Source organism: Eumetopias jubatus, unplaced genomic scaffold, assembly GCF_037043125.1.
Source record: "Eumetopias jubatus isolate StellerSeaLion01/CBP00866 unplaced genomic scaffold, mEumJub1_p1.0 scaffold_13, whole genome shotgun sequence".
NCBI lineage: Eukaryota > Metazoa > Chordata > Mammalia > Carnivora > Otariidae > Eumetopias > Eumetopias jubatus.
The window spans coordinates 261,110-286,712 of record NW_028274819.1 but is presented as its reverse complement, the minus strand read 5'-3'; the positions used below and the strand labels follow the sequence as shown (position 1 = coordinate 286,712).

The 25,603-nt window shown below is 59.8% G+C and overlaps 4 protein-coding genes across 10 annotated transcripts in view; 3 read left to right on the top strand and 1 right to left on the bottom strand.

Moving 5' to 3' along the window:
• Positions 1–6,252: 6,252 nt before the first annotated feature.
• Positions 6,253–7,219, top strand: SCT (secretin). The gene is made up of 4 exons (XM_028094299.2): positions 6,253–6,420; positions 6,561–6,662; positions 6,760–6,852; positions 7,036–7,219. Exons 1-4 carry the CDS (start codon positions 6,344–6,346, stop codon positions 7,157–7,159), a joined length of 396 nt encoding a protein of 131 aa, XP_027950100.1. The 5' UTR covers positions 6,253–6,343; the 3' UTR covers positions 7,160–7,219.
• Positions 7,220–8,686: 1,467 nt separating this feature from the next.
• CDHR5 (cadherin related family member 5) lies at positions 8,687–15,203 on the top strand. Its single transcript, XM_088017414.1, has 15 exons — positions 8,687–8,750; positions 8,840–9,015; positions 9,347–9,397; positions 10,785–10,877; positions 10,980–11,081; positions 11,193–11,303; positions 11,392–11,562; positions 12,155–12,245; positions 12,411–12,505; positions 12,606–12,806; positions 12,888–13,001; positions 13,079–13,166; positions 13,288–13,605; positions 14,171–14,376; positions 14,630–15,203. Exons 1-15 carry the CDS (start codon positions 8,696–8,698, stop codon positions 15,065–15,067), a joined length of 2,310 nt encoding a protein of 769 aa, XP_087873540.1. The 5' UTR covers positions 8,687–8,695; the 3' UTR covers positions 15,068–15,203.
• Positions 15,204–16,822: 1,619 nt separating this feature from the next.
• IRF7 (interferon regulatory factor 7) lies at positions 16,823–19,950 on the top strand. Of its 2 annotated transcripts, none has more exons than XM_028094314.2 (10): positions 16,823–16,901; positions 17,164–17,479; positions 17,563–17,725; positions 17,811–18,021; positions 18,310–18,359; positions 18,454–18,625; positions 18,814–18,891; positions 18,964–19,470; positions 19,558–19,676; positions 19,752–19,950. In XM_028094314.2, the coding sequence occupies exons 2-10, from the start codon at positions 17,460–17,462 to the stop codon at positions 19,905–19,907; spliced, it is 1,476 nt and encodes a 491-aa protein (XP_027950115.1). In that variant the 5' UTR covers positions 16,823–16,901; positions 17,164–17,459; the 3' UTR covers positions 19,908–19,950. The 2 variants fall into 2 exon arrangements, with proteins under 2 accessions (XP_027950115.1, XP_087874007.1); XM_088017881.1 differs by having other exon boundaries at positions 16,874–16,897.
• Positions 19,951–20,472: 522 nt separating this feature from the next.
• The window catches only part of PHRF1 (PHD and ring finger domains 1), a 29,920-nt gene continuing 24,789 nt past the window's right edge, over positions 20,473–25,603 (bottom strand). For all 6 annotated transcript variants that reach the window (XM_028094311.2, XM_088017879.1, XM_088017878.1 and 3 more), the window contains 5 exons: positions 22,355–24,949; positions 21,946–22,103; positions 21,538–21,798; positions 21,330–21,458; positions 20,473–20,854 (listed from right to left, as the gene is read on the bottom strand). In XM_028094311.2, coding sequence (XP_027950112.1) covers positions 20,711–20,854; positions 21,330–21,458; positions 21,538–21,798; positions 21,946–22,103; positions 22,355–24,949 — 3,287 coding nt within the window. In that variant the 3' untranslated portion in view covers positions 20,473–20,710. The remainder of the gene's footprint in view (positions 20,855–21,329; positions 21,459–21,537; positions 21,799–21,945; positions 22,104–22,354; positions 24,950–25,603) is intronic.

The window sequence follows — 25,603 nt, the reverse complement described above, 5'->3', positions numbered from 1 at the left end:
ACATCAAAAAGAGTAGCCATAAATAGTAAATTAAGCTTCACAAAATGTCTGTGATCCCAGGTTTGCAGACCAAGGCTTCAGTGATGCTCAATAAAGGATGCAGAGCTGTGACATCTGGGTGGCTCAGTTGGTTAAGCATCTGACTTCGGCTCAGGTCATGATCCCAGGGTCCTGGGATGGAGCCCCATATCAGGCTCCCTGCTTGGTGGGGAGTCTGCTTCTCCCTCTCCCTCTGCTGCTCCACCTGCTCCCTCTTGCTCTCTCTCTCTAATAAATAAGTAAATAATAAAAATCTTAAAAAAGATGCAAAGCTGGGCAGCTCAGCCTGACAGACGGATGTCCTAATTCTGTCCAAAGCCTCTGGCCAGTGAAAGCTGGGATGTGCAGCCTCAAAGGCCACTCCATCCTCCTGGGACATGAGTATGTCTATAACCCTCTAGAATCAGACAGAAGCTGGAGCTGTCACCCTAGTGGTGACACTTGAACAGGTGCTGGAGCCAGTTTTGTAACCATTTAATGCAGAGTTTTATGGGATGCTTGAAACAGTCAAGATAATACTTATTTGGCTTGCAAGAATTGTTTGATAGTTTAAGAATCTCTCCTTACTCAATAGACAAGTAGACAGAATATCAGCAAAGCTATAGAAGAATCGGAATAACCATCAACCAAGTAGATATATTTGACATTTGTGGAACAGTCCATCCAACGACAGAGAAGTACATATTCTCTTCAAATAGATATGGAGCATTCACCAAGATAGACCATATTCTGCATCAAAAAAGAAAGCTTAACAAATTTTTTAAAAGAATGGAAATCATACAAAGTATGTTCTCTGACCATGAAGGAATTAAGTTAGAAACCAACAGAAAGATAACAGGAAAATCTCCAAAAGTTTTGGAATTAACACAATTCTAAGTAATCTATGGGTCGAACGAGAAATTAGAAAATATTTTGAGCTAAAAGAAAATAAAAATACATCATATCAAAATTTATGAGATGGAGCTAAAGCTATGCTCAGAGGAAAATTCATAGCATTAACTACTTAATTTAAAAAGAAGGATGGCCTCGAATTAATGTAAAATACCAATTAACAATCCAAAGAAGAGATACCACATAATCATATTGACTGATGGAGGAAAACATTTGACAAAATTCAACATGCACTCATGATAAAAGTGCTTAACAATCTAGAACTAGAAGGAACTCCCTCAACCCAACAAAAGGCGTCTTCAAACCCTGCAGTCAGCATGACACTTCATGATGCAAGATTGAGTGCCTTCTACCTAAACTCAGGAAAAAGGATGTCCATTCTCACCACTCTTATTCAACATTGTGCTACCATTCTAGCCAGTGCAATCAAGCAATAAAAAAATACATAAATAAAATACATCCAGATTGGAAAGGGAGAAGTAAAACTGCCCCTATTCACAGACAGCATGACTGCCTAAGTAAAACCCCAAGGAATCTACAAAAGCTCCTAGAACTAATGAGTCAGCTTAGCCAGGTGGCAGGATACAAAGTTGACACATAAAGATCAATTGTATTTCTATACACCAGCACCAAATAACTGGAAGCCAAAACTAAAAAGTAAAAACACAACACCATTTACAACAGCTATAATAATAAATGAAATACATAGAAATCTGACAAAACAGGTACAGGATGGGGGCTCCTGGGTGGCTCAGTGGTTAAGCATCTGCCTTCGGCTCAGGTCATGATCCCAGGGTCCTGGGATGGAGCCAAGCATGGGGCTCCCTGCTCCGCGGGGGGTCTGCTTCCTCCTCTGCCCCTCCCCCGCTTGTGCTCTCTCTCTGTCTCTCAAACAAATAAATAAAATCTTTTTTTAAAAGTTAAAAAAAAATTCCACTCATAGAATGGGAGAAGATATCAGCAAATTACATTTTCAGCAAATGATTTGTACACAACATATATAAAGAACTCTTAGAGCTCAGCAATGACATCACAAGAAAGAAATCTCCAGATAAATATCCCTTATAAATATACATACAAAACTCTTCAACAACATATGAGCAAACTTAATCCAGCAGCATTTTTCAAAGGATTATGCACTATGACTAAGAGGGGATTTATTCTAGGAATGCAAGTGTCATTCAACAGACAAAACTCAATCAATATAATACATCACGTTACTAGAACAGAGGGAGAAAGAATCCCATTTCCCCAGAGGGGAAAACCCCATTTAATCATCTCAACACGGGGCACCTGGGTGGCTCAGTCGTTAAGCGTCCGCCTTCGGCTCAGGTCATGATCCCAGGGTCCTGGGATCGAGTCCCACATCAGGCTCCCTGCTCAGCAGGAGATCTGCTTCTCCCTCTCCCACTCCCCCTGCTTGTGTTCCTGCTCAAATAAATAAATAAAATCTTAAAAAAATAAAAATAAAATCTTTAAAAAAAAATCATCTCAACAGATGCAGAAAAAGCATTTGATGAAATCCAATACCTTTCTATGACAAAAAGACTCAATAAGCTGTGACTAGAAAGAAACTTAAAAAAAAAAAGATAGAAACTTCCTCAACATGATAAAGGACATCTATCAAAAACCCACAGCAAACATTACACTCAATAGTGAGAGACTGAAAGCTTTTCTCCCAAGATCAAGAAAAAGACCAGGATACCCACTTCTGCTGCTTCTCTTCATCATGTGCTGGAAGTTCTAGCTAGAACAACTAGGCAAGAAAAAGAAATGAAATGTATCCAAAATTGGAAAGGAAAAAGTAAACTATTTCTATTTGCAGATGACATGATCTAATGCATAGAAAATCCAACAAAACAAAACCCTATTACAGCTAATAAATAAATTCAGCAAAGTTGCAGGATATGAGATCATCAAATAAAACTCAGTTATATTTCTATACACTAGTAATGAACAATCCAAAGATGAAATTAAGAAAATAATTCATTTTGTAACAGCATCAAAAAGAACAAAATACTTAGAGGGCAACCTTCTAGGGTCTCCTCCCTCTTCCAGAAACTTGTACTACCACTCAATAAATTTTACTATCACTCAATAAACTTTTTTTGCTGCCCACCAGAAAAAAAGGGGGGGAATAAAATACTTAGAAATAAATTTCAGCAGGGTGCCTGGGTGGCACAGTTGGTTGAGAGTCTGACTCCGGCTTTCGAGTCAGGTCATGATCTCAGGGTTGTGAGATTGAGCCCCATGTTGGGCTCCACGCTCAGCTCAGAGTCTGCTTGGGATTCTTTCTCCCTCTGCCTCTGCCCCTCCCACTTGTGCTCTCTCTTTCTCAAATAAATAAATCTTAAAAAAAAAAGAAGAAGGTAAAAGATGTGTACACCGAAAACTATAAAACGTTGCTGGGGGAGGGCACCTGGGTGGCTCAGTTGTTAAGTGTCTGCCTTCGGCTCAGGTCATGGTCCCGATCCCATGGATCGAGCCCCGCATCGCAACGGGCTCCCTGCTCCACGGGAAGCCTGCTTCTCCCTCTCCCACTCCCCCTGCTTGTGTACCGTCTCTCACTGTGTCTCTCTCTGTCAAATCAATAAATAAAATCTTAAAAAAAAAAACATTGCTGGGGGAGATTAAAGAAGACAATATTCATGGCTTGGAAGACTTCATATTGTTAAGATGGTCTTTCTCACCAAACTGATCTATAGATTTGATATGCTCCCTATCAAAACCCCATTGGCTTCTTCTTCTTCTTTCTTTTTTTTTTAGATTTTTTTTAAAGATTTTATTTATTTATTCATAAGAGAGAGTGCGCGCGCGCGAGCGAGAGAGAGAGAGAGAGAGAGAGAGAGAGAAAGAGAGAGAGAGAGAGAGAGAGAGGCAGAGGAAGAAGCAGGCTTCCTGTGGAGCAGGGAGCCCAATGTGGGACTCGATCCCAGCCGAAGGCAGATGCTTAACCATCTGAGCCACCCAGGTGCCCTTCTTTCTTTTTTTAAAGAAATGTTAAAGCCACTTGGCACCTGGGTGGCTCAGTCATTAAGCATCTGCCTTCGGCTCGGGTCGTGATCCCAGGGTACTGGAATCGAGCCCCGCATCAGGCTCTCTGCTTGGCGGGAAGCCTGCTTCTCCCTCCCCCACTCCCCCTGCTTGTGCTCCCTCTCTCGCTGTCTCTCTCTCTGTCAAATAAATAAATAAAATCTTAAAAAAAAAAAGAGGGATGCCTGGGTGGCTCAGATGGTTAGGCGTCTGCCTTCGGCTCAGGTCATTGTCCCAGGGTCCTGGGGTCGAGTCCCACATCAGGCTCCCTGCTCGGCGGGAAGCCTGCTTCTCCCTCTGCCGGCCACTCTCCCTGCTTATACTCTCCCCCTCTCTCTCTCTGGCAAATAAATAAATAAAATCTTAAAAAAAAAAAGAAATGGAAAAGCCAATCCTAAATTCATATGGAAGTGTATGTAAGGAACCACAGTTAACTAAAATGATCTTGAAAAAGAAAAACAAGTTGTAGGACTCACAGCTCCTGATTTCAAAACTTACTACAAAGCTACAGGAATCAAAACAGTATGGTACTGGCATAAGGTTAGACATAAATCAGTGGAATAGAGTTTAGAATTAAGACATCGACCCGTACATTTAAAATCAATGGATTTTTTTTAAAGATTTTATTTATTTGACAGAGAGAGACACAGCGAGAGAGGGAACACAAGCAGGGGGAGTGGGGGGGGGGGGGAGAAGCAGGCTTCCTGAGGAGCAGGGAGCCCGATGTGGGGCTCGATCCCAGGACCTGGGATCATGACTTGAGCTGAGGGCAGACGCCTAACGACTGAGCCACCAGGCGCCCCAAAATCAATTGATTTTCAACAAGGGTGTCAAGAGTATTCAATGAGAGAAGAGTTTCTTCCACACAGTGTTGGGACAACTCGGTATCCACACGCAAAACAATGAAATCGAACCTTGCCTCACACTACATACAAAAACTAACTCAAAATGGATCAAAAACCTAAATATATGATCTAAAACTGAAGAAATCTTAGAAGAAAATATAGGAGCAAATCTTCATGACCTTGAATTTGGCAATGTTTTCTTAAACACCAAAAGCACAAACAAAACAAGTGATAATTGGATTTCATAAAATTAAAATCTTTTGTGCATCAAAGGACACTACCAAGAGAGTGAAAAGAAAACTCACAGAATGGGAGGGGATATTTACAAATCACATATCTGATAAGCATCAATTATTCAGGGGCGCCTGGGTGGCTCAGTCCGTTAAGCACAGAGGGACCCCAGCGCCTCAGAGGTGGGCTCGGGAGGGGAGAGGCGCGAGGGTGGAGGCCAGGACGCTGGGGGAGGCCACCCCAAGCCTCAGACTCCTTGGTGGAGGCGGGCTGCAGGCAGAGCTGGATCTCAGCCTCCGGGCGCCCTTCTTTTGAACTTCCCGAGGCTTGGAGAGGTCTGAGCCTGCATGTGGGCTTGGGATGGACAGGAGGTGGAGATGCAGACCGACCGGAGGGAAAAAGGCGGGCAGCCACGTTACTCCTGCTTAATCAATACGGGATTAAGTCAGAAACTAGTACTAATGAAATCCTTAAACAGTAATTACGAATCTAGTAAATGAAGTTATAAACTAGTAGTTCTTGTGTTAAACTTTACATTCATTTTTAAAAAGATTTTATTTTTTTAAGTTTATATTACTTCATTCGTTTAAGTAATCTTTACACCCAATGTGGGGTTCGAACTCACGACCCCAAGATCAAGAATCGAAGGCCCTACCGGCTGAGCCAGCCAGGTGCCCCAAACTTTACATTCATTTAAAAATAATTCGTAGACTTTTCTTAAAGAGCAGTTTTAGGTTTACAGAAAAACTGAGCGGCAAATACAGACAAGAGGCACACAGGCCCAGCCTCCCTTATTCCCACCGCTCCCTTATTCCTCCCTTATTCCCCCCCCAGCGTCTCCGAGGCTCTGGGTCGCTTCCCCCTCGCCCAGCCTCCGCCCTCCGCCCTCGCGCATCTCCCCTCCCGAGCCCGCCTCGGCGCCTAGAGCGGAAAGGGCCCTGCGGATGGTTTCGCCCAGCCCGGCCCCCGCCGCGCCTCCGAAGAGCCTGCGGGCAAGGCTCGGAGGCTTTGCACATGCTGTTCCGGTCGCAGGCTCTCCCGGAGGTCCCTCCGCACCCCGGGGGGCCCCCTCCCCGACCCCCGCCGGCCCGTGCGTCCGTGCCCCGGGCGCAGCGCTCCCCTCCCTCCCCAGCCAGCCAAGGGGCGCCGACGCGGCGGTGGGGGCGGGCGGCCAGCCGGGGCGACAGCTGGGTGGGCGGCTCTGACCTTCCGCTTCGATCGATGCCGCGCTCCCGGGCGCTATAAAGGGGCCGCGCCGGGCTCGGGCGGCGGCAGCGGCGCTCAGCTCCCCCGGCGCGCCCACCATGGCCATCCCGCCCCTGCTGCTGCTGCTGCTGCCGCTGCTGCTCCGGGGGTCGGCCGCGCCCCCCGCACCCCCCAGGTGAGCCCGCGGCCCCTCGGGACCCACGCCCGCGCCTCGGACGCCCACCCCCCGCCCCCGCCCCCTGGCCCATCAATGCGTGCGCCCGCCCCGCGCCTGGCCCTGAAACGGCCCACGGCCCCGCCATCCCCCACCCCCAGGGCCCCGCGGCACTCGGATGGGACGTTCACCAGCGAGCTCAGCCGCCTGCGGGACAGCGCGCGGCTGCAGCGGCTGCTCCAGGGCCTGGTGGGGAAGCGCAGGTGAGGGGCTGCGGGCGCTAGCCCTGGGAGGCGGGGAACGGCGGCGGGGGGGCGCCCCCCACCGCCAGGACTAATTCTGACTTGGGGCGGGGGGCAGCGAGCAGGATACGGAGAACAGCACGAGCCGCACCACGCCGGCGGAGGGCCGCCTCTGCCTGCACTGGCCCGGCATGTCCACCCTGCAAGCCTGGTGAGCACCACCGCCGTCCCCGCCCACGAGCTCTGTTCCCGCGGGGCGCCCTGGGTCTGTGGCAGGAACCGGTCGCGGCAGCGGGCCAGGGGTGTGGGAAAGTGAAACAGCGCCGGTGACCAGAGGAGGCCATTTCCCCCGGTGGGCAGCAGTCTCCAGCCCCTAACCTGGCTGTCTCCACAGGATGCCACTGAGGAACCCCCTGGATCAGGCCTGGTCTCCCCAGCTGCCCCCTGGATCCGGGTCTGGGGCCACGTTTTCAGAGCCAGCCGTCCCTGCTGCAGAGGTGACACAGAAGACATCCTGAGGAAGAAGGAAACTCCCCGCCACCCCAAGGGGAGCAGAGTGGAGCCTGGGCAGGGGAGGGGGTGGGGGAGAGGAGGAGGGGTTGCACTTGTCACCAATAAAGGAGGAATTCAGACACCAGGCGCGTGAGCTCACTCTGCGCCATCTCCCAGGGCAGGGCTGTCAAGAATGCAGGGGGACCCTGACCACAGCTACTAACAATGGCCACACCCAGCTGCCCTTTAAACCTGGGAAGCCAGTGGGGCGCCTCACCTCCCTTATCGCTCCTGTCCCGCTGACCGAGCTCCCCAGAGACCCATCTGCATCCCTGTCATCGGCTCAGCAAACACTCAGGGGCTCTGGGTGGGCGGGTGGGGGGCACGGGACGTCAGCCCTAGAGGCCATGTGTCAGCGTGTGGAGCAGGTGGGGAGGGAGTTGGAGGGGCAAGAAGGCTCGGGCAGGAAGCGGTGACGGGCTCGCTGTCTCCCGGGGGCCCAGGCGTCTGCTCCAGAGAGGACTTTTGCAAGCTAGTTGGGGCTCCTCCCCAGGCTCTGTGGTCTCACATGGCTTGACCCGTCTGAGCCTGTGCAGTGGGGACGGTGATGGCACCCCAGGAGGAGCTGGGGCCTCTGGAAGCCATGGAGGCACCACCCGCACGGGGGGACGAGGCCAGGAGCCTGGGGGGTGTGCAGCCACCAGGCGAAGGCCTAGAGAGCGGAAGGGCCACAGCCCCCACCGTCACAACAGACCCTCCCTGCTGTCCCCATCCAGCTGGGGGGGGGGGCTTGGGGGTAGGGCAGTCGGGGGCCTGGGCCTGGGCCGAGGAGCCTTGCCAGGAACCCCTTTGTCAAACATCAGAACCCATGGGGACCTGGGTTCCCCCCCAGGAGTTCCCAGCACCCAACCCCATCTCTGTGGCCCTGCCCACCCCACCCCCTCGGAGGAAACGGGCTTGTTTCCAGGACAGGCAGGGGTGACCCTAGGACACAGCCTTTTCCTTCCAGACCTAGACGGTTGGTGTGGGGAGAGGTGGACCTGGAGGGCACACCTGGAGGGCACACCTGGGGCCTGAACCTTGCTCCAAGATGATTCTGGCAGAAGAGGCCAGCAGAGGGGCAGCCGGGGCTGGGAGGGAGGGGTGGGTACAGCCAACACAGAAGCCAGGGCTGAGCCCCTGCCCCAGTCCCTACCACCCCCTAGCCCCTAACCCCCTGCCCCAGCTTCTGCCCACCCAACCACGCCCCCCAGCCACCTCCCCAGGCCCACTCAGGTGCCCTGAGCGCCTTCTGTGTCATGCCTCGGTGTCTGAGAGCTGAGCCCCGTTGGCCCCCGCATGTGGCCCAGCTCTGGTGGGAAACTACCGGATCTCCCCCTCCCGGCAGCAGGCTAGGCCTGGCCAGGCGGCCGGCGGGAACCCCCTTGGTGGAGGCCGGTGGCTTGTAAAGGATCATAATGTGGGGCGGTGCCTGGCAGGGGCGAAGGTCGCCCAGGCTGAGACGCCACCACCAGCGCCACCACCAGCTGCTCAGAGGGTCCGCCTGGCTGACGGCCGCCGAGATGGGGGCTTGGGCCCTGCTGCTGCCACTGCTCATGGCCACGGCCCAGGCCCAGGGTACCTATGGGGCAGGGGCAGGTTGGCTGGGCCCCAGGCAGGCAGGCAGGCGCCAGGAGGGCACTGACCCTTCCTCTCCAACTTTCCAGTCTGCTCTGTGAACAACACCATCTTCGAAGTCCAGGAGAACACGAATCAGAGCGGGCCCCTGGCTGACATCTACGTCCCCGCGGGCCAGCAGGTGACCCTCGGACAGTCGTCCACTCCCTACGCGTTCCGGATCCAGGGGACTCAGCTGTTTCTCAACGTGACTCCTGACTATGAGGTGCAGATGGCAGGCCTGAGCGGGGCACCCCCATGGGGGCCGCTGGGTGGCTCACCCTCCATAGGACCTGTGCGTCCACCCACACCCCTCCCCGGACAAGGGCATTCCAGGGGTCTGAGGCTTCTGTGTCCCCCCCAGACAACGAATGACCCCTCTTGGGCCCCAAGGCGGGTAGGGCCGTTGGGGGATGGAGCTGCCTGGGCCCCCAATGCCCTCTGGACTTAGCACGGATGCTGGGGACCCTCTCTGCCTGTCTCCTCACTTGTGACATGGGGCCAGCATGCTGTGGTCAACTGGGCAGGTGATCCCCGACACCTGTCTGCCCCCTCAGGAGAACACGATGCTGCAGGCGCACCTGGAGTGCAGAAGTGGTGACACCGTGGTGAGTACCCCCAAATTCCCCGGCCCCCTTGTGGCCTCCCTCAACCTGTGACATCAACACACTCCAGGCTCGGACCTCTGCACTCTGCTCAGCCTGGTCCGGGGCCACTCCCTGGTGACCTCACCCTGTGGTATGTTGGCGTCCACACTTCCTCCAGCCCAGACTCTGCCCGAGATGCAGACCCCAGCAGAGACCCCCCCAACACGGAAGGCACCTCACCCTGCCAGTTCCCTCCCCCCATTCTCTCCCCGACGTCTCTCTGTCGACAAGCAAGTCTGTGGACTCTGCCTCAAGCTGGACTCCAAACCAACCAGAGCCTTGGCCACCAGCATCTCCTTTCTGGAAGCTCCCAACTGGAAACTGGTCTGCTTGCTCCTCTCTTGGCCTTGGCCAGTCCGCTCTCAGTGTGGCAGAACGCTCTCATCAAGCACGTGGACACCTCTGGCTGCTTTCTCACTCAGAGTCGAGGCCAAATGGATCGTGTGGTGGGCAAGGCTGGGTGCATGGACCCCGACCCCACTCCGGCCGGCCTTGAGCCCTCTCCCCAGATGTGCACCTGCCTCCCTCTCTCCCGGTCTCGTGTCTTCACTCCAAGATCACCTTCTCAGAGAAGCACTGGCTGCTCTGTTCTAAGCTGCAAGCCCAGCCCCCACGCACCTGCCATCTAGGCAGGAGCCACTAACCATGGTCTCCCGGGCTCGGAGCCCCTGGGTGCCCCCACCCAGACACCGCAGCACACCACCCACAGATATCTCAGGATGAGTCTCTGAAAGATAAGAACCCTTCTTAAACATAAACATAATATTTTTGCCGCGTCAGCATCACATGACACCTGATGTCCGCCCTTTCCCACAGTCACAGAGACCCCAGCAAAGCCCACCTATTGAGACTGGACGCTACTTAGGCGCCCGCCTCCCCCCTCCCTCCCTCCCCCCTCCCCGCCTCCCCCCTCCCTTCTTCTTTTCTTCCTTCTTTCCTTTCTAGTTTGGTTGTTTATTTAAGTCATCTCTACCCCCAATATGGGGCTTGAACTCACAACCCGAAATCAAGAGTCACTCTCTCCTCCCACTGAGGCAGCCAGGCTCCCCTCTTAAGGCTCTTTCAATCTATGGGTTCTCCTTTCTTCCTTTTCTTTGAGAATTATTTCTGAAGCAGTCCAAGTGTTTTGCCACTGTTCTCACTTGGGATTTTGCCGGCGCCCCCACCCCGCCCAGTACCTGTGCTCCTTTCTCCTCCAGGGCACTGGCCACCGAGTGTGCTGCAGGGTTGCTGTCTGGTCTGTGTGTAGTCCCTGCAGAGCAGGGGCCCTGAGCAGACGGCTTTGTCTTGTGCGCTGCACCCCAGGCCATCAGAGCACACCGCTGCTGACTCCACCCTGTCCCCACAGGTGACCCAGCTGAGAGTGCTGGTGTTCGTGCTGGACATCAATGACAACGCGCCCCAGTTCCCCTTTGAAAATAAGGCGAAGAATATATCTGAGGTGAATGAGAGGAGCCTGGGGTGAGGGGCCAGCGGCTTGGCCTCAGGGATCCGTCCATGGGGGTCAAGGGTGTAGCCAGAACACTCCCCCTGCATCCCCCAGGACACTAAAGTGAATACCATTGTCATCCCTGAGACGGAACTGGAGGCCCAGGATCTCGACAAGGATGACATCTTGTTCTATACCCTCCAGGAGGTGACCCCGGTCAGTGTTGGCCCCCCCACCCCTACACCAACTCCAAACCCCGCCTTTGAGCACCCCCCTCTCTGTGTCCTCCCAGGGTCCCAGGCTGAGTCCTGCCCTCTGCCTCCCCAGGGCGCCAGTAACTTCTTCTCCTTGGTGGGTACCAACCTCCCTGCCCTGCGGCTGGACCAGCCACTGGACTTCTACTCGTGGCAGAAAATGACCTTCCAGCTGCTGGTGCGGGTGAGCAGGCCCGGATGCTCAGGTCCCCGCCCGAGCTGCCCCAGCCCCGGGCCCCCAGGCCTGATCCAGCCGGGCTCTGCTGTTGCAGGACACACAGGAGGAGAATGCAGAGCCCAGCCACACGGCCGCGGCCACCTTGGACCTGCATGTGTGGCCTGCTGACCTTCGCCCCCCCTGGTTCTTGCCCTGTGGCTATTCAGACCCTTACGTCTGCATCAACGCTGAGTACCACGGGGCTGTCCCCCTGGGGCACAAACTGGTACTGGGGGCAGAGAGGGGCAGGATGGGCATCGGGGTGGGGCCTGGGGGCCATGGGGCCAAATTTGGTTGCGATTTTCATGTGAACGTTCCTCCGAAAGCCAATCCCACCCAACCTCGTGGTGGTGAGCGGTGAGCAAACCCTGTGAACATAGAGGGAGGTGCACAGGTGCGGCGGTCCTGGGGCAGAGCCAGGCAGCGCCCGGGAACCCAGTGAAGTGGGCTGGGAGGGTGGCGGCGTGGAGGGGCCACGGCGCTGCTCCAGGGGCAGCTGCGTCTCTGGCCAGCTGACGTCCCTGCTCCGGCCTGAGAGGCCCAGGGAGGCACCGGAGGACAGCGGGGCGTGGGCACAGGCTCCAGGGCCTCCCGCCCTACGGACAGGCCGGAGTCCGACTCCCCGTGACCTCTCCCTGCCCCGTGTGTGCTAGCTCTTGAAACTCCTGTCATTCAGATCAATCAGGAGATGGCTTTGAGCAAATTGACTCAGTATCGCAAGGAGTGTGGTGGGCAGTTTCCCCTTGAGGGGAGCCGGAGGGTGCGCTGGGGCCGTCACAGCAGCCCCACGCCGTCTCCTCCTGTCCTTGCCCCTGCAGCCAGCCCCCCTCGTCCTACGCCCCGGGCCCGTCCACGCCGTGGATGGGGATCAGGGCATCAGCCAGCGCATCCTCTACAGCATTATGCAGGGTAAGTGCAGGCCAGACCCCTGCTTCTCTCCCCATCCTGCGCCCCATCCCCACCTTGGGCTGAGGACACCCCAGGGCACTTGCCATATGGGCACAGCCAGCTGGGACCTTAGCCCTCAGGCCCCTGGAGGGGGCGAGAGGCCAAGCCTTCCCACCAACCTCGCAGGACAAGATGGCACGTTTGCCATCGATGCTGACTCGGGCAACCTCACCATGACCAGAAGTGTCCCCAGCCCAAAGACCTTCACTCTGCTGGTCAAGGTGGGTGCCCTGGCCAGGCCTCCATGGCGTTCCTGAGCCTCAGGCTGCAGGACTTGTCCTTCAAGGACCCGCTGGTCGCTGAGGCCTCCCCTACCCCCAGGGTGAGCAGGCAGACCGTGCCCGCTACTCGGTGACCCGGGTCACGATCGAGGCCCGAAATGCCATTGGGAGCCTGCCCTACTTCCCCAAGAGCCGGTACTATGGCCAGGTGGCGCGCGGCTCTGGAGCAGGTGTGGAGGTCAAAGACGCAACCGCCCCCTCCCTGCCTCTGAGGATCTGGGCCCAGGACCCTGACTTTCCGGTAGGCACCAGCCCGGCTGCGGGGGGGTTGGGGGGGGTCACGGGGGCAGCCTGGACCCAGGACTCACTGGGCAGTGTCCAGGACATCAACTCTGCCATCACATATCGCATCACCAATAACACCAACTTCCGGATGGATGGCGAGACCATGCTGACCACTGTCCTGCTGGCCAATGAGACAGTCTTCTATGCAGAGGTAAGGGCAGGGGGGCATCTCCAAGGGGCAGGGGTTAAGGCGGGGCCTGCAAGGGACAAGCCCCCTTTCTGCTCCAGGTTGAGGCCAATAACACAGTGACCACAGACACAGCAACCACCGTGGTGGAAATACAGGTGCTGGAGTGGGAGGAGCCCTCCCCCACAGGTGAGTCTCAGCGGGACCCACCCCAGGCGACTGCTCAGCCCAGGTGGTGGCTTCCCTGGGGCAGGCATGCTGGCGGCAGAGGCAAGCCCGAATCCTATCCCTGGCCCCCCAGGTCCCTCAGGCCCCCCAGAGACCCCCACATCGCCAGAGGCTGGAGGAACAACCAGGCCCTCAAGCAGCACCACTTTGGAAGCCCCCAGACCCCCAGGGCCCTCTCAGGGACCCTCGATGACCAGCTCTGGTGGGGGCACTGGTCCACATCCCCCCTCAAGCACAACTTTGAGGTCACTTGCCTCATCTACACCCGGGGGGCCCCCCAGTGTGGGAACCAGCACCTTCCTCCCATCAGCCTCACCTAGCGGGGGCTCAACACAGACGCTGAAGCCAGGAACCTCTCAGCCGATGCCCCCTGGGCCCAGCAGGACCCCACAGACCTCAGGTAGCACCTCCCATTTGCCCCAGAGTCACCCTTACATTCTCTGACTCATACTCCGGGTGGTCCTGGGATTCACGGTCGGGCAGGGCCCACCCTAGGGTGGCCCAGCCTGACCACACTGACCATGAAATCCCAGGGGGGGTTCTGCTCTGGTCTGGACAGAGACAGGTTCTGGGGGCCCCAACAAGGTAACCTGGGGAAGGTGTATGGAGGATGGGGCAGAAGCCAGATTTGGGGTCCAGGGGGCCCTACAATTCTAGGCTGTTCTCTCCACGGGCCCCAGCACTGCCTTCATGGCCCTTCCTATGGTGCTGGACCCCCACCTTCCACTGGGAGCTGGTGGGCACTGACCCCCATCTCCCCTCCCTTCCTTCAGCAGCCTCCCCAAGGGCCCCTGGGAACACACAGCTCCTCAGCTGGGGGGGGGGGGACTGGTGACATTCCCCAGAACCTCAGCTCTGGGAGGATGCCAGGCCTGGCTTGTTGCCAGGGCGTCCAGAGCCTGGAGCGGGTCAGCAGGGGAAGAGCTTGGGGTGCTAACGGTAAGTGGGTGGTGTGTTGCTGGCAGAGCCACCCCAGACTGGAGGAGGCAGCACTCCGGGGCACGGCGAGCCAAGCACCAGCCGAGCTGAGGACCGGCGCTTCTCTGTGGTGGACATGGCAGCCCTGGGCGGGGTGCTGGGCGCGCTGCTTCTTCTGGCTCTGACTGCCCTCCTTACCCTCCTCCACAAGCACTACGGCCAGTCGCTCAAGTGTTGCTCCGGAAAAGCTCCGGTGAGGCCCTAGGGGGTCGGGGGGCCAGGACCAGAGAGCGACAGATGGAGAGGGAGAGGCGGCGGGGGGCAGAGGTGAGGAAAGACGGGGTGTAGACATCACAGTCCACAAAATGGGGAGGAGGCCAAAAGAGGCAGAGAGAAAGGAAGGACTAGCCTGGATCCTTGTCTCTGGGGAAGGCACCAGGGGTGGGGGTCCCAGCCCAGGCTTGGGGTCCTGGTTGATGCCCTGGCTGTCCCTGTCCCCTCCCCAGGATCGCCAGCCCCTCAGCTTTGACAACCAGGCCTTTGTTGACACCCAAGAGGACAACTGGGCGCCAGCTCCCCGCTCCTCACCCGGCCCCACCCGGGCTGTGGCCCCGGAGCCCCCGGAGCCCCCGGAGCGCCCGCCCCCAGAGCCCCCCAGCGCCGCGGCCGCGCGCCCTGCCTCAGAGTCCCCCGAGGTGGCCCGCGATGGAGGCGGCCCAGCGGCTGTGAGGTCCATCCTGACCAAGGAACGGCGTCCCGAGGGCGGCTACAAGGCCGTGTGGTTCGGGGAGGACATTGGGGCTGAGGCCGACGTGGTGGTCCTCAACACGCCCGCCTCGGAAGCGGCCCGCGCCGCCGACTCCGGCAGCGAGGTCAGCAGCGACGAGGACGCGGACGCGGACCCTGACGACGACGCGCCGGGCGCCGGCTCCACCCACGTCTAGCTCGGCTCCCCGCCTCCGCCGCGGGCCGGACCTGAGGTCGGCCGGGGCCGCTCGCCCCCACGCCACCGCGCACAATAAAGCGACAATGTCCAAGCTCGGCTGCGCGCGAGTCTCCCCGGAGCTGCCGGCCGTGGGAGGGGACGGCGCGGCCCGTCCGCGCCACACTCCCCCGCCCCCCTCCGGCCCCGGGTCCTCCGCGGCCGCGCCGGGTGCGCGCTGGGACCTCCCCCTGCCCCTGCCTGGAGCGCAGCGCCGTTTCCCGTAAACCACCTGCTGCGCCCGCCGGCGGCGGGGCTTCCCAAGCCAGGGCCAGCTGGCGGCGCAAGTTCCTCTCCTGGCCTAACCACTGCCGCAGGAGGGGGGCACCCTTCACTGCGGATCCCCCACCTCCCCACCCGACAGGAAGATTCTTGGCCTGGGGGGAACTGAGCAGCCACCTCAGTAACACTCATTTTGGAAAGCAAGTTCAGGGTGACAGCCAGTGCGCCTGTGAGGTCCCGTGGGGGCAGGAAACACCCGGTGCTCGGTGCGAAGAGGCACCCGGCCCTGGCGCCTCTACTGTGACCTGTGGCTTGGTGCAGGGGCTCCCCGGGTGAGGGGAGCTGGGACCAGTGGCTGCGGGCCATGGGCCAGGGTGGCAGGTGGGCCCGGCTGTGAGGGGAACTAGAGCCCCCTCTGCTGGCTTCGTCGGGGCAGGACCGCAGGCAGGACTTCCTGACCCCTACCACACTGTCCCTTCAGAGTCATCGGTGTTTTTCCTAATGAAAAAGCACCACGAATTCCTTTCCAAATGTCTTATTCTCAAGAGCATATGAGTATTCTTGTCTGAACAATTCTCATTAAGATTCCAAAGGCAAGGCACCTGGGTGGCTCAGTTGGTTGGGCGACGGCCTTCGGCTCAGGTCATGATCCTGGAGTCCCGGGATCGAGTCCCACATCGGGCTCCCTGCTCAGCGGGGAGTCTGCTTCTCCCTCTGACCCTCCCCCCTCTCATGCTCTCTCTCTCTCTCTCTCTCTCTCTCTCAAATAAATGAATAAAATCTTAAAAAAAAAAAAAGATTCCAAAGGCAGCGGGGTGGGGGCGCCTGGTTGGCTCAGTCGGTTACCCGGTGCACTCTCGATTTCTGCTCAGGTCATGATCTCTGGGTCCCGGCATCCAGCTGGGGTAGGGCTCTGCACTCAGCGGGGAGTCCGCTTGGAGACCCTAACCCTCTGCCCCTCCCTTCCCCTCCCGTGCCCGCAAGCTCTCTAAATAAAATGAAAATCTTAAAAAAAAAAAAATCCCAAGGGGGGGCTAGGTGGCTTAGTCTGTCGAGCACCCCACTCTTGATCTCAGCTCCGATCTTGATGGCAAAGACCCAACGGTTGGGCTCCACTCTGGGCGTGGAGCCCACTTAAAAAAAAAAATCCAAACGGTAGGGCCACTTGCCCAACGCCCTCCTCCATGATTCACTTTCCTGGAAAAAAGAAGAGCCGGGTTTTGTGTGAGGTCTTCAGCTTACCCCATCTGCCTCCCCCACCCCCGTTAGTTGCCAGACGCCCCCTGCCCAGTCCCTGCATGTGCGGAGGGTGCGCCTTGAGGGAGAGGAGTGACTGGATCCCGCAGGACCGGCCACTCCTGCCGCTCCTGCACGACCCCCACCCGCACCCAGGAACCTGCGCGGGGGGCCTGGGGAACTCGTCCCTCCCCCCAACACACACCCGAACACGCCGCCAGAGCACGTGACTTCCTCGGCTGCACATGCAGCCCCGCCCCCGGCCCGTCCCCATAAAAGCGCTTGTTGCCAGCCTCTCGGGGAGATGAACCTTACCGCCCCGGCGGCGCGGCACGCAGGTACTCGGACCCCTGGCCCGCGGGGAGCGCGAGGGCCGTGCAGCGCAGGGCGGGGGTGGGGAGGGCCCGGTCCCGGGAGTCGGGGCAGGATTGGGAAGTGGGGGTCGTACGTTGACCGGCCGCAGGCCGCAGGTCGCGAGCAGCGGAGCCCTCACTTCCCGGCTTAGGGCTTAGGTTTCGCTTTCCCGGCGCGCGCGGTTTCGCTTTCCCGGCGCCCCGGGCACGCCCCAAGCCAGCGGCCGTTCTGGTGGTGTCTCCGCAGGGCCCTGCCAGCGCCCTCCCGCCCGGGTCTGGGTGCTGGCTCAACACCTGTGACTTCACGTGTGTGCGCCCCCACATTTGTGGTCATATCAGCGCCACCGCTGCCCAGAACCCCACACCTCGGCGACGTCGTGGCCATCAGCCCCCAACCACGTCTGTGGTCCCGGCACCTCTAACAGCTGGGCCACGCCATCTAAGCTTCCCGCCTGTGCTCACACCTGCCTGCTGGCCGTGACCACCCCTCCCCGCGGAGGGCCTGCCTGCCTGCCTCTCCACGCCAGTCCTTTGCAGGGAGCGATGGCCGTGGCTCCTGACAGGTGAGCGCCCATCCCACCCTGCGGCGCGCGGGCACACCGCCTGGCCGCCCGCACCCTGACCCGGCCGGTCGCCCCGCCCGCAGGGGGCCCCCGCGCCTGCTGTTCGGAGACTGGCTTCTGGGGGAGGTCAGCAGCGGCCGCTACGAAGGCCTGCGGTGGCTGGACGCGGCCCGCACACGCTTCCGCGTGCCCTGGAAGCACTTCGCGCGGAAGGACCTGGGAGAGGCTGACTCGCGCATCTTCAAGGTGGGACCCCAGCCCAACTGGGTGGGAGGGCCGGCCCAGGCCCTGGCCCGCGTCCCCAAGCTCCAACTTCTATCCCTCTCCCCAGGCCTGGGCTGTGGCCCGCGGCAGGTGGCCGCCCGACGGCGGCGGTGGAGGTGACCAGTTAGCCCTCGAGGGTGCACTCCGTGCCAGCTGGAAAACCAACTTCCGCTGTGCGCTGCGCAGTACGCAGCGCTTTGTGATGCTGCGAGACAACTCGGGGGACCCCACTGACCCACATAAAGTGTATGGGCTCAGCTCCAAGATGGGGTGGAGAGGTGAGGAGCCCCAGGGGAGGGCAGCCGTCTAGGGGGCAGGACGTCCAGGGCAGAGACCCGGTGCTGCCAGACACTGGAGACAGCCTCTGGGGCAGATTTGTGCTTTCAGAAACTGGCCTCCAGGAGGCTGGTGCCAGGTTGCTGGGGAGGGCAGGGAAAGCTGATTTGGCCTGCTGGGATGAATGGCAGGGGACCCCAGCTCCGAGGGCCTACCCAGGGGCACATACCCAAGCGTGCCACTCCAGCGTCTCATCCCACACTCCCCTGATCCCAATTCTCTCTTGGAAGGTGCGGGCACTCCCCAGGGCGAGACCGTGGAAGATACCCTGCCCTTGATGGTAAGACTGTTCTGCCCTCCTTGTTCCCAGGTTGGGGCTGCCACTTCTCATGGGGCTGGGGAGCTGCTTACACCGGCCCTCTCTTCCCCTGCAGGGCGGGCTCCCTAGGCTCGGGCTGAGCCCTGAGCCCTGTGCCCCAAGCCACCTTTCTGGCCCAACTGGCAATGCTGAGGACCTCTTGCTCCAGGCTCTAGAGCAGAGCTGCCTGGAGGACCATCTGCTGGAAGCAGTGTGGGGGGTGGACCCAGTACCCCTAGAGGCTCCTGGTGAGAGTCTGTGTTGGGTGGGGGTGCTCGGCCTTTCAGGGTTCCATGCCAGAGGTCAGGAGCAGTTGGATGGCAGAGTCCCTGTGGAGAGGGAGAGGGTGGGGGGTGGGGGTGGGGGTGGGCGTGAGGAGGGAGCCAGCCACAGCTGGGCCGGTACAGCTGTTCACAGCCATCATTCTCCTCCTCAGGCCCGGAGCTCCCCGACATGGAGCCGTCCCTGCCAGGGGCAGTCGAGACAGTCCCCAGGCACCAGGCCCAGGTGACAGGTGAGGAGCCAGGGGTGTGTGGAGGAGGGAGGGGCTGGGGGACCAGGTGCCAGCTCAAGCCTTCCTCCCCAGATGCAGGCCCAGCCCCAGCCCTGGAGCCCTGGCAGCCCCCCCAAGAGGTGGAGCCTTGTACCCCAGGGGCCGGTGAGCAGGTGCTGGTCAGGCCCAGCTGCTTACAGCCCGGATCACAGGCAGAGCCCAGCCTGAGGGCCCTGGATGTGACCATCATGTACAAGGGCCGCACAGTGCTGCAGGAGGTGGTGTGGCATCCAAGCTTCGTGTTCCTGTACGGGCCCCCGAGCCCAGCTGCCACGGCGCCCCAGCATGTGGCCTTCCCGAGCCCGGCCGAGCTCCCTGACCAGAAGCAGCTGCACTACACAGAGAAGCTGTTGCAACACGTGGCCCCTGGCCTGCAGCTGGAGTTGCGGGGGCATGGGCTGTGGGCCCGGCGCCTGGGCAAGTGCAAGGTCTACTGGGAGGTGGGCGGGCCTCTGGGCTCTGCCAGTCCCTCCACAACCCCCCGCCTGCTGCAGAGGAACCAGGACACCCCCATCTTCGACTTCGGCACCTTCTTCCGAGGTCAGTGATGCACCTGACCTGGGGCCGTGCCATCCCTGCCCCCTTCTGTCCTGCCGGGGCCCCATTCACCAAAGTCCTATCCTGCAGAAATGATGGAGTTCCGGGCACGCCGGCGTCGGGGCTCCCCACACTACACCATCTACCTGGGCTTTGGGCAGGACCTGTCAGCTGGGAGGCCCAAGGAGAAGAGCCTGGTCCTGGTGAAGGTGAGGCCTGCGGTCCTGGGGGCAAGGCCTCATGCAGCCCCTTTGTGGCCTGACAACACCCTCCCCTCCCCACAGCTGGAGCCACGGCTGTGCCGGGCACACCTGGAGTGCGTGCAGCGAGAAGGGGTGTCCTCCCTGGACAGCAGCAGCCTCGGCCTCTGCCTGTCCAGCTCCAACAGCCTCTATGAGGACCTTGAGCACTTCCTCATGGAGGTGGAGCAGCCGGCCTGAAGGCCAGACCCCTCTCCAAGCCAATAAAAAGGACTCAAAAATCCCGCTGGCGTCCTGACCAGGGATGGGCTCAGGGTCGGGGCTGGAGCTCAGAAGGGGCACCACAGACTTCCCGGGAGCCCACGAGACCTACAGGCCCAGGAAGGGAGGTGACCACCCCTGCCCCCACCCACTCTCCTCTGCCTTCACAATGAAGAAACAGGCCACACACTTTAGAGCCAACAAACTCTACTCAAAGCATACAAAACGCTCTGGGAACAGCAGACGTTTGCTTCTGGCAGCTGTGCTGGGGAGGGGGCGCACCACGAATGGCTGACTCTGTGCTGTGCGCAGGGCCCCTGCCTTCCAGATCCACCAACACTGCGCTCTGCCTCGTGGGAGGCAGCAAACATGAGCATTATTTACAGAGCGTAACGAGAGAAAACTGGGGCATGGCCTTCCCTTATTCCCATAGAAAAGAAAATCGGGCCATCTGTGAGAAGGGACAAGGAGCTCCTTCCACCCCGCCCAGGCCCCTCCTGATCACCAAAGGCTTTGCCTTTCAAGTACTGAGTCAATCGAGAAGTTTCTAAAGATAATCCATTTTTGATAAATTAGAACACAATGGAAACAGTGTGTATCTATAATATACATATAAAAAAGTCCAGTTTTAAACTGTGAGGACAGGTGCACAGACCACATGTGATCACGGGAACCCTGAATACAGGAGTGCTGGCTGGGTGTCTTCGGAGATTTCCGCTGCTGCCACTCCCAACAGAATCTCTCAGGGACGGGGGCTAGCGCCGCCGGCTCCGTGCCCAGCCTCAGCTCTCGGTGCCCTGGGTGGGCGCCTCTTCACCGGCCTCCGGCCTCCGGTGCCGGCGCATGTGTCTGTACTTGTCCACATAGGCCTTGACCAGGTTGCCCACCTTCACGGGGTTGATCTCCCCGCTCTTGCTGTGGCATATCTGGGGGCGCGGGAGAGGGGCACAAATGACCCAGACGCCTCCCCAGGGATCACAGGGACTGAGCCCGCGGGGTCCCCATCACAGGGCACAGAGCAGGACAACGCCCAGCCCCGGCGGGGTCCGCCTCGCACAGCTGCTGAGGGCCCGTCTCCCAGCCGGAGACGTGTGGCCGGCGTGCCACACATTTGGCCCTGATGCCCTGGGCTCTTGCTTTCCCACCTGCAAGTGCGGTGTGTTATGTACCTTCTGTTACTCCCCTGAACAGGTGACAGGGACGCAGTCATGTCCCCTCACAAACACCAACGCTTACTTAGCCCGGGCGTCTACGAGCCACTGTGACAGGAGGACAGAAGTGGCCTCCGGCTGCAGCCAGGACGTGACCACGCTGCCCCAGCCCTCGCTGCACAGCCCTAGGCCGGTACCCCGAGATTCTGGGTCAGCAGGAGGTGGCATGGACCCACCCGCCCGCACCTACCTTCTGCACGGCCTTGCGAAGGATGTCTTTGTACTCCTCCTTGGTCACCTCCCTCTTCTGATAAAAGGGCTTGATGGCCAGCTTCACCTCCTCCACCGCCCGCTCCTGCATGTGCAGCTTCTTCATGTACTGGGAGCAAGCACATGTGTGACCGCCCTGCCTGGGGGCCTCACTGCCCGCCCCCACCGGAGGGAGGGCCCAGACTCACCTCCTCATTCTTGGCCTTCTCTGCGGCAGGCCTGGGAGCCGCCGACCTCTCCTCGGAGTTGCTGGTGCCAGTGGCATAGCCAGCTGGCTCGGAGGCTGTGGTCAGGGCCGTGGGCACTGGGGCTGGGCTCTGTGCGACCCCGCAGCTCGCCACGGGAAGGCTCCCCTGCAGGATAAACTGGACCGCGGGCTGGCTGGCTGGTGTGTACGGCGGGAGGCTCACGGGCAGAGCTGGGGCAGGGGGTAGGTTGGGGGTATAAACCTGGACAGAAATGCAGACGGCTCAGGGCAGCGCTCCCCACACCCATAGCAGGAAGAGCCCCAGCCAGAGAGGGAAGTCCTCAGCCCCAGCCCGGCACAGCCTGTGTGGCCCGGCGCCAGCTCACATCCCTCCAGCCCAGGCACTCACCTGAGAGGGCTCAGTGTCAGGGAAGCCGGACTCTGGAAGTGTGTATCCGGGGGGAGGGGGCTCAGAGAAGGATGCCTGCTGGAACCCCACCGAGGGGCCCATGTCTTCTGTTTCCCAGACCCCTTCCCGGGGCTTCTGGGGCCTGTGGAGCGGCGTCCCTGAGGGCCAACACAGGGGAGGTGGGTGCTCTGTGGCCACCCTGGGCCAGAAGATGCTTCCTGGCTGGAAAATTCCAGAAAAGCATCCCAGCAGCAAGGACCACAGGCCACAGCCACCTCCCCGCCCCACGGCCTATGCTGCCCGAGTGACCAAAGCCACCCCGACACACACACACACACACACACACACACAGCCTTCCTCCCATGCTGCCCTGGTCCACCCCTAGAAGTGCCCACAGGACCCCACTCACGCAGGCCTCGCTCCTCAGCAGGGGCACCACTCTCAGCCTCCTGGAGGTTCCAGGTGACTCTCTTCACCAGGGCTTTAGCCCGCAGCAAGGGGGTCTGAGAGGGGCCTTCCTCCTTCCCCACGGGCACCCCGCCCACAGCCTGGCTTCCCAGGGTGCTGGGCACCACGGCAGCCCCAGCAGCATCCTGCTGGAGCAGGGGCTTCTCTTCGGGGCTCTGTGCCCGGGGCGGGGGCTGTGCAGCATCTTCGCCATGGATCAGCGACACCTCCCGTCTGATGACAGCCATGGCCAGGCTGGTGTCCTGCTGCTGGCTGGCTGGGGGCACGGAAGGAGTGGGTGGGAAGTGCCGCTCCGGGGAGGAGTCTGTGCTCTCTGGGGAGGGTGGGGAACTCATGTCATCCAGCTGCATGAAGAAAGCTTCGCTTGAAAAATCCTCAAAGATGTGCCCTGCCTCGACAGAGTCACCGTAATCCAGGTCCTCAGGCAGACACTCAGCCAATACCTCTGGAACGGTCTTGTGGGCTTCAGCCCCTGCTGGGCAGGCGTCTGCTCCCACTGAGGCCAGTGGCCTGGCTGGCTGCTCCCTGTCGGGCTTCTGCCCTTCCACGGGAGCGGGTGCCAACTTCCTCTCTGGGGAGCGAGGCCTTGGCCGCTTCTCATGGGAACGAGGGCGCTGGTGCTCCCGGGACCTATGCTCTGTGCTTGGCGACCTCGGTGACCTGGACCTACGCTTCCTCCTCTCATGGGAGCCCCACCTGGTTCGCGGCCGCTCCCGGCTCCTCTCCCGTGGGCTCCTCTCCCGCGGGTGCCGGTGCCTCCGGGCTCTCTCCAGGCTGCTGGGGGGTGAGCACTCCCTCCCCCGAGACCTGGACCCTGCCCGCCTCCGCTTCCTCCTCCTGCTCTCCCTATGTTCGTGGGAGGAGCTGCTGGGGCTGCCTGAGCGGGACCTGGACCTCCGCCGGCCACGGCCCCAGGACTCCCTCTCCCTCCTCCTGCCCTCGTCCTTCGCCTTCTTCCGCTTGGCTCGCTCGTGGCCGCTGGAGTGGTCGCTGGAAGACCTCCGGCCCCGGGACTTGGTCTGCTGCCTCTTGGGGTGGTCCTCACCCAGCGGTGGCGACACCGATGGTGAGCTCCTGTCCCCGGAGCGGGAACCTGAGCGGGAGCCCGAGCGGGTCCTCCTGTGCTCCCTGGCAGTGGCCCGCTTCCTCTTGGCTTTCTTCCTGCCACGGGAGCTGGATGTGGAGCGGGAGCAGGAAGGGGACCTCAGTTCCACAATCCTGTGGGTGGTCGTCTGCGGTGCGTCCGGGCTGGGTGGGGTCTCTGGCTCGGCTACAGTCACACAGGTCACCGTCCGCTCCTCGGAGCCAAAGAAGGTACTGCAGGGCAGCTGGTCCTTGTCTTCCCACTGCTCCGGTGGGGGTGGCCTCTGTGCCCGGGAGGCCGAGCCCTGGCCCTCGGCAGCCCCCTTGCCCAGCCGCTCGCACTCCAGGTCGGAGGCCCCCTCAGCAGCCCCCTCGCCCCGGAGCTCGAGCCCGCTGGAGGAAGGCCCCCGAGGGGGCTCGGGCTCCGTCCCAAAGACAGTCTCCACTGTGTAGGAGGTGACACAGCGCACAGTCTGCAACGTTGGGGCCTTCGGGCTGTTGATGGAGATGGTGCGCGTGATCTCAGAGGGCAGGAGGCCAGAGCCCAGGCGCTCGGGGCTGCTGCCAGCAGAACTGGAGTCGGAGCCTGTGGGGTCAAAGGGGTCGTAGATCTCACTCTTGAGTTGTTTGGTCTTCCTGATGGAGAACAGGGGCGAGGGGTTCTCTTTCCTTTGCACCTTATTGTCGACAGGTCGAAATGTGTTACAAAAGCCAGGGTTGGAGAGTCTGCCAGAATGTGCCGTGTTCCCGGGAATATTGATCCTGAAGCTCTCAAAGGTCGAACTGACACCCTTCCCCTTCGAGGGTCCCAGCGAGGCAGGGGACTGGGAGCCACCCCCTGAGTGCGGGCCAGGCTCTTGCGGGCCCCTGCTGCTGGGTTCGCCCTCTGCTCGGGCACCATGGCCAGGCTGCCCGGGGCCCTCCCTGCCCGTGAGCCGGCTGATGCAGGAGCTAGGGATCTCAACATGCTGCTCGCTGGGAGGGGCCACATCCACCTGTCTGTCGCCACTGTCCTCCCTTCTGACCTTTGGTATCCTTGGTAGCTCAGAGATGTCGGGCCTCCTGGGAACTGGCTTCAGGGCCTGGCCCAGCAGTGCACCAGCAGATGGCAAGTGAGAGCAGCTATCGGAGGTCTTCAAGGACGCAGAGTTGGGGGGCAGAGTGTGCCGGTTGTCGCCATCACATTGGGGCTTGTCCCTTTGCTTTAAGCCAGGCCCATGCACACCTGTCAGGTTCTGAGTCTGACCGGAAGGAGGGGTCACCGACGAGTCCAGTCTCACAGTCGCCCCTGTCCTGAGTGCGGGGACACGGGAGGGCGCCACCGCGCCAGGACAGCTCAGCCCTGCGCTCTGAAACCCGCTTCCTGACTGAGGCGCTCCAGGCCCAGGGCGCTTCCCTCCTTGGGACGAGCCACCTGTGCTCCGGCCGGTGCTCCGCGGGAAAGAAACAGGTGCTGAAAGGCAAGAGGGCGAGCGGCCATCAGTCCCCGCCACCTGCTTTACGGAGCGCAGTCCGTTGTCTGGCCCAGATCACAAAGGCTTTCTCCTAAAGGCGGGGCTTGTGAATGCCTATTCCCGGGACACCTGGGTGGCTCAGTCAGTGAAGCGTCTGCCTTCGGCTCAGGTCACAATCTCAGGGTCCTGGGATCGAGCCCCGTGTGGGGCTGGGGAGCCTGCTTCTCCCTCTCCCTGTCCCCCACCCCCGGCTTGTGTGCTTGCTCTCTCAAAAAAAAATAAAATCTTAAAAAAAAAAGGTAAAAACAAACAAACAAACAAACAAACAAATAAATAAATGCATGCCTACCCCCACTTGCTCCCTGAGCTAGACCTCTGTGCACCTGGGAGCCTGGGGGCAGCGCTCGGGGCTCACTTGCCACTGTGGGTACTTTCTCTTGTGTTTCACAGTTGTGCTCTGTGGCCGTAGAAAGCACCCCGCCAGTTACAGATGCTTGTCACAAAGGGGGGCCGGGAGGGGCACAGTCTGCACCATCCTCCATGGCTGGGCACCCCCCACCCCAAAAACCTGCCAGGGCCTGGATACTGGGGGAAGGCTCCACAGGGGCTGGTTCCATGGCTCTGTGAGCACACACACGAGCCACATTACGGCC

Excerpts from the sequence above, each read along its gene's own strand:
- SCT (XM_028094299.2), top strand. The coding sequence starts at position 6,344 with ATGGCCATCCCGCCCCTGCTGCTGCTGCTGCTGCCGCTGCTGCTCCGG. Across the intron at positions 6,421-6,560 it reads GCGCCCCCCGCACCCCCCAG|GGCCCCGCGGCACTCGGATG; the intron begins GTGAGCCCGCGG and ends CCCCACCCCCAG. Across the intron at positions 6,853-7,035 it reads ATGTCCACCCTGCAAGCCTG|GATGCCACTGAGGAACCCCC; the intron begins GTGAGCACCACC and ends CTGTCTCCACAG.
- CDHR5 (XM_088017414.1), top strand. The coding sequence starts at position 8,696 with ATGGGGGCTTGGGCCCTGCTGCTGCCACTGCTCATGGCCACGGCCCAG. Across the intron at positions 12,807-12,887 it reads CCCAGGACCCTGACTTTCCG|GACATCAACTCTGCCATCAC; the intron begins GTAGGCACCAGC and ends GGCAGTGTCCAG. Across the intron at positions 14,377-14,629 it reads GTTGCTCCGGAAAAGCTCCG|GATCGCCAGCCCCTCAGCTT; the intron begins GTGAGGCCCTAG and ends TCCCCTCCCCAG.
- IRF7 (XM_028094314.2), top strand. The coding sequence starts at position 17,460 with ATGGCCGTGGCTCCTGACAG. Across the intron at positions 18,022-18,309 it reads CTCCAAGATGGGGTGGAGAG|GTGCGGGCACTCCCCAGGGC; the intron begins GTGAGGAGCCCC and ends CTCTCTTGGAAG. Across the intron at positions 19,471-19,557 it reads CTTCGGCACCTTCTTCCGAG|AAATGATGGAGTTCCGGGCA; the intron begins GTCAGTGATGCA and ends CCTATCCTGCAG.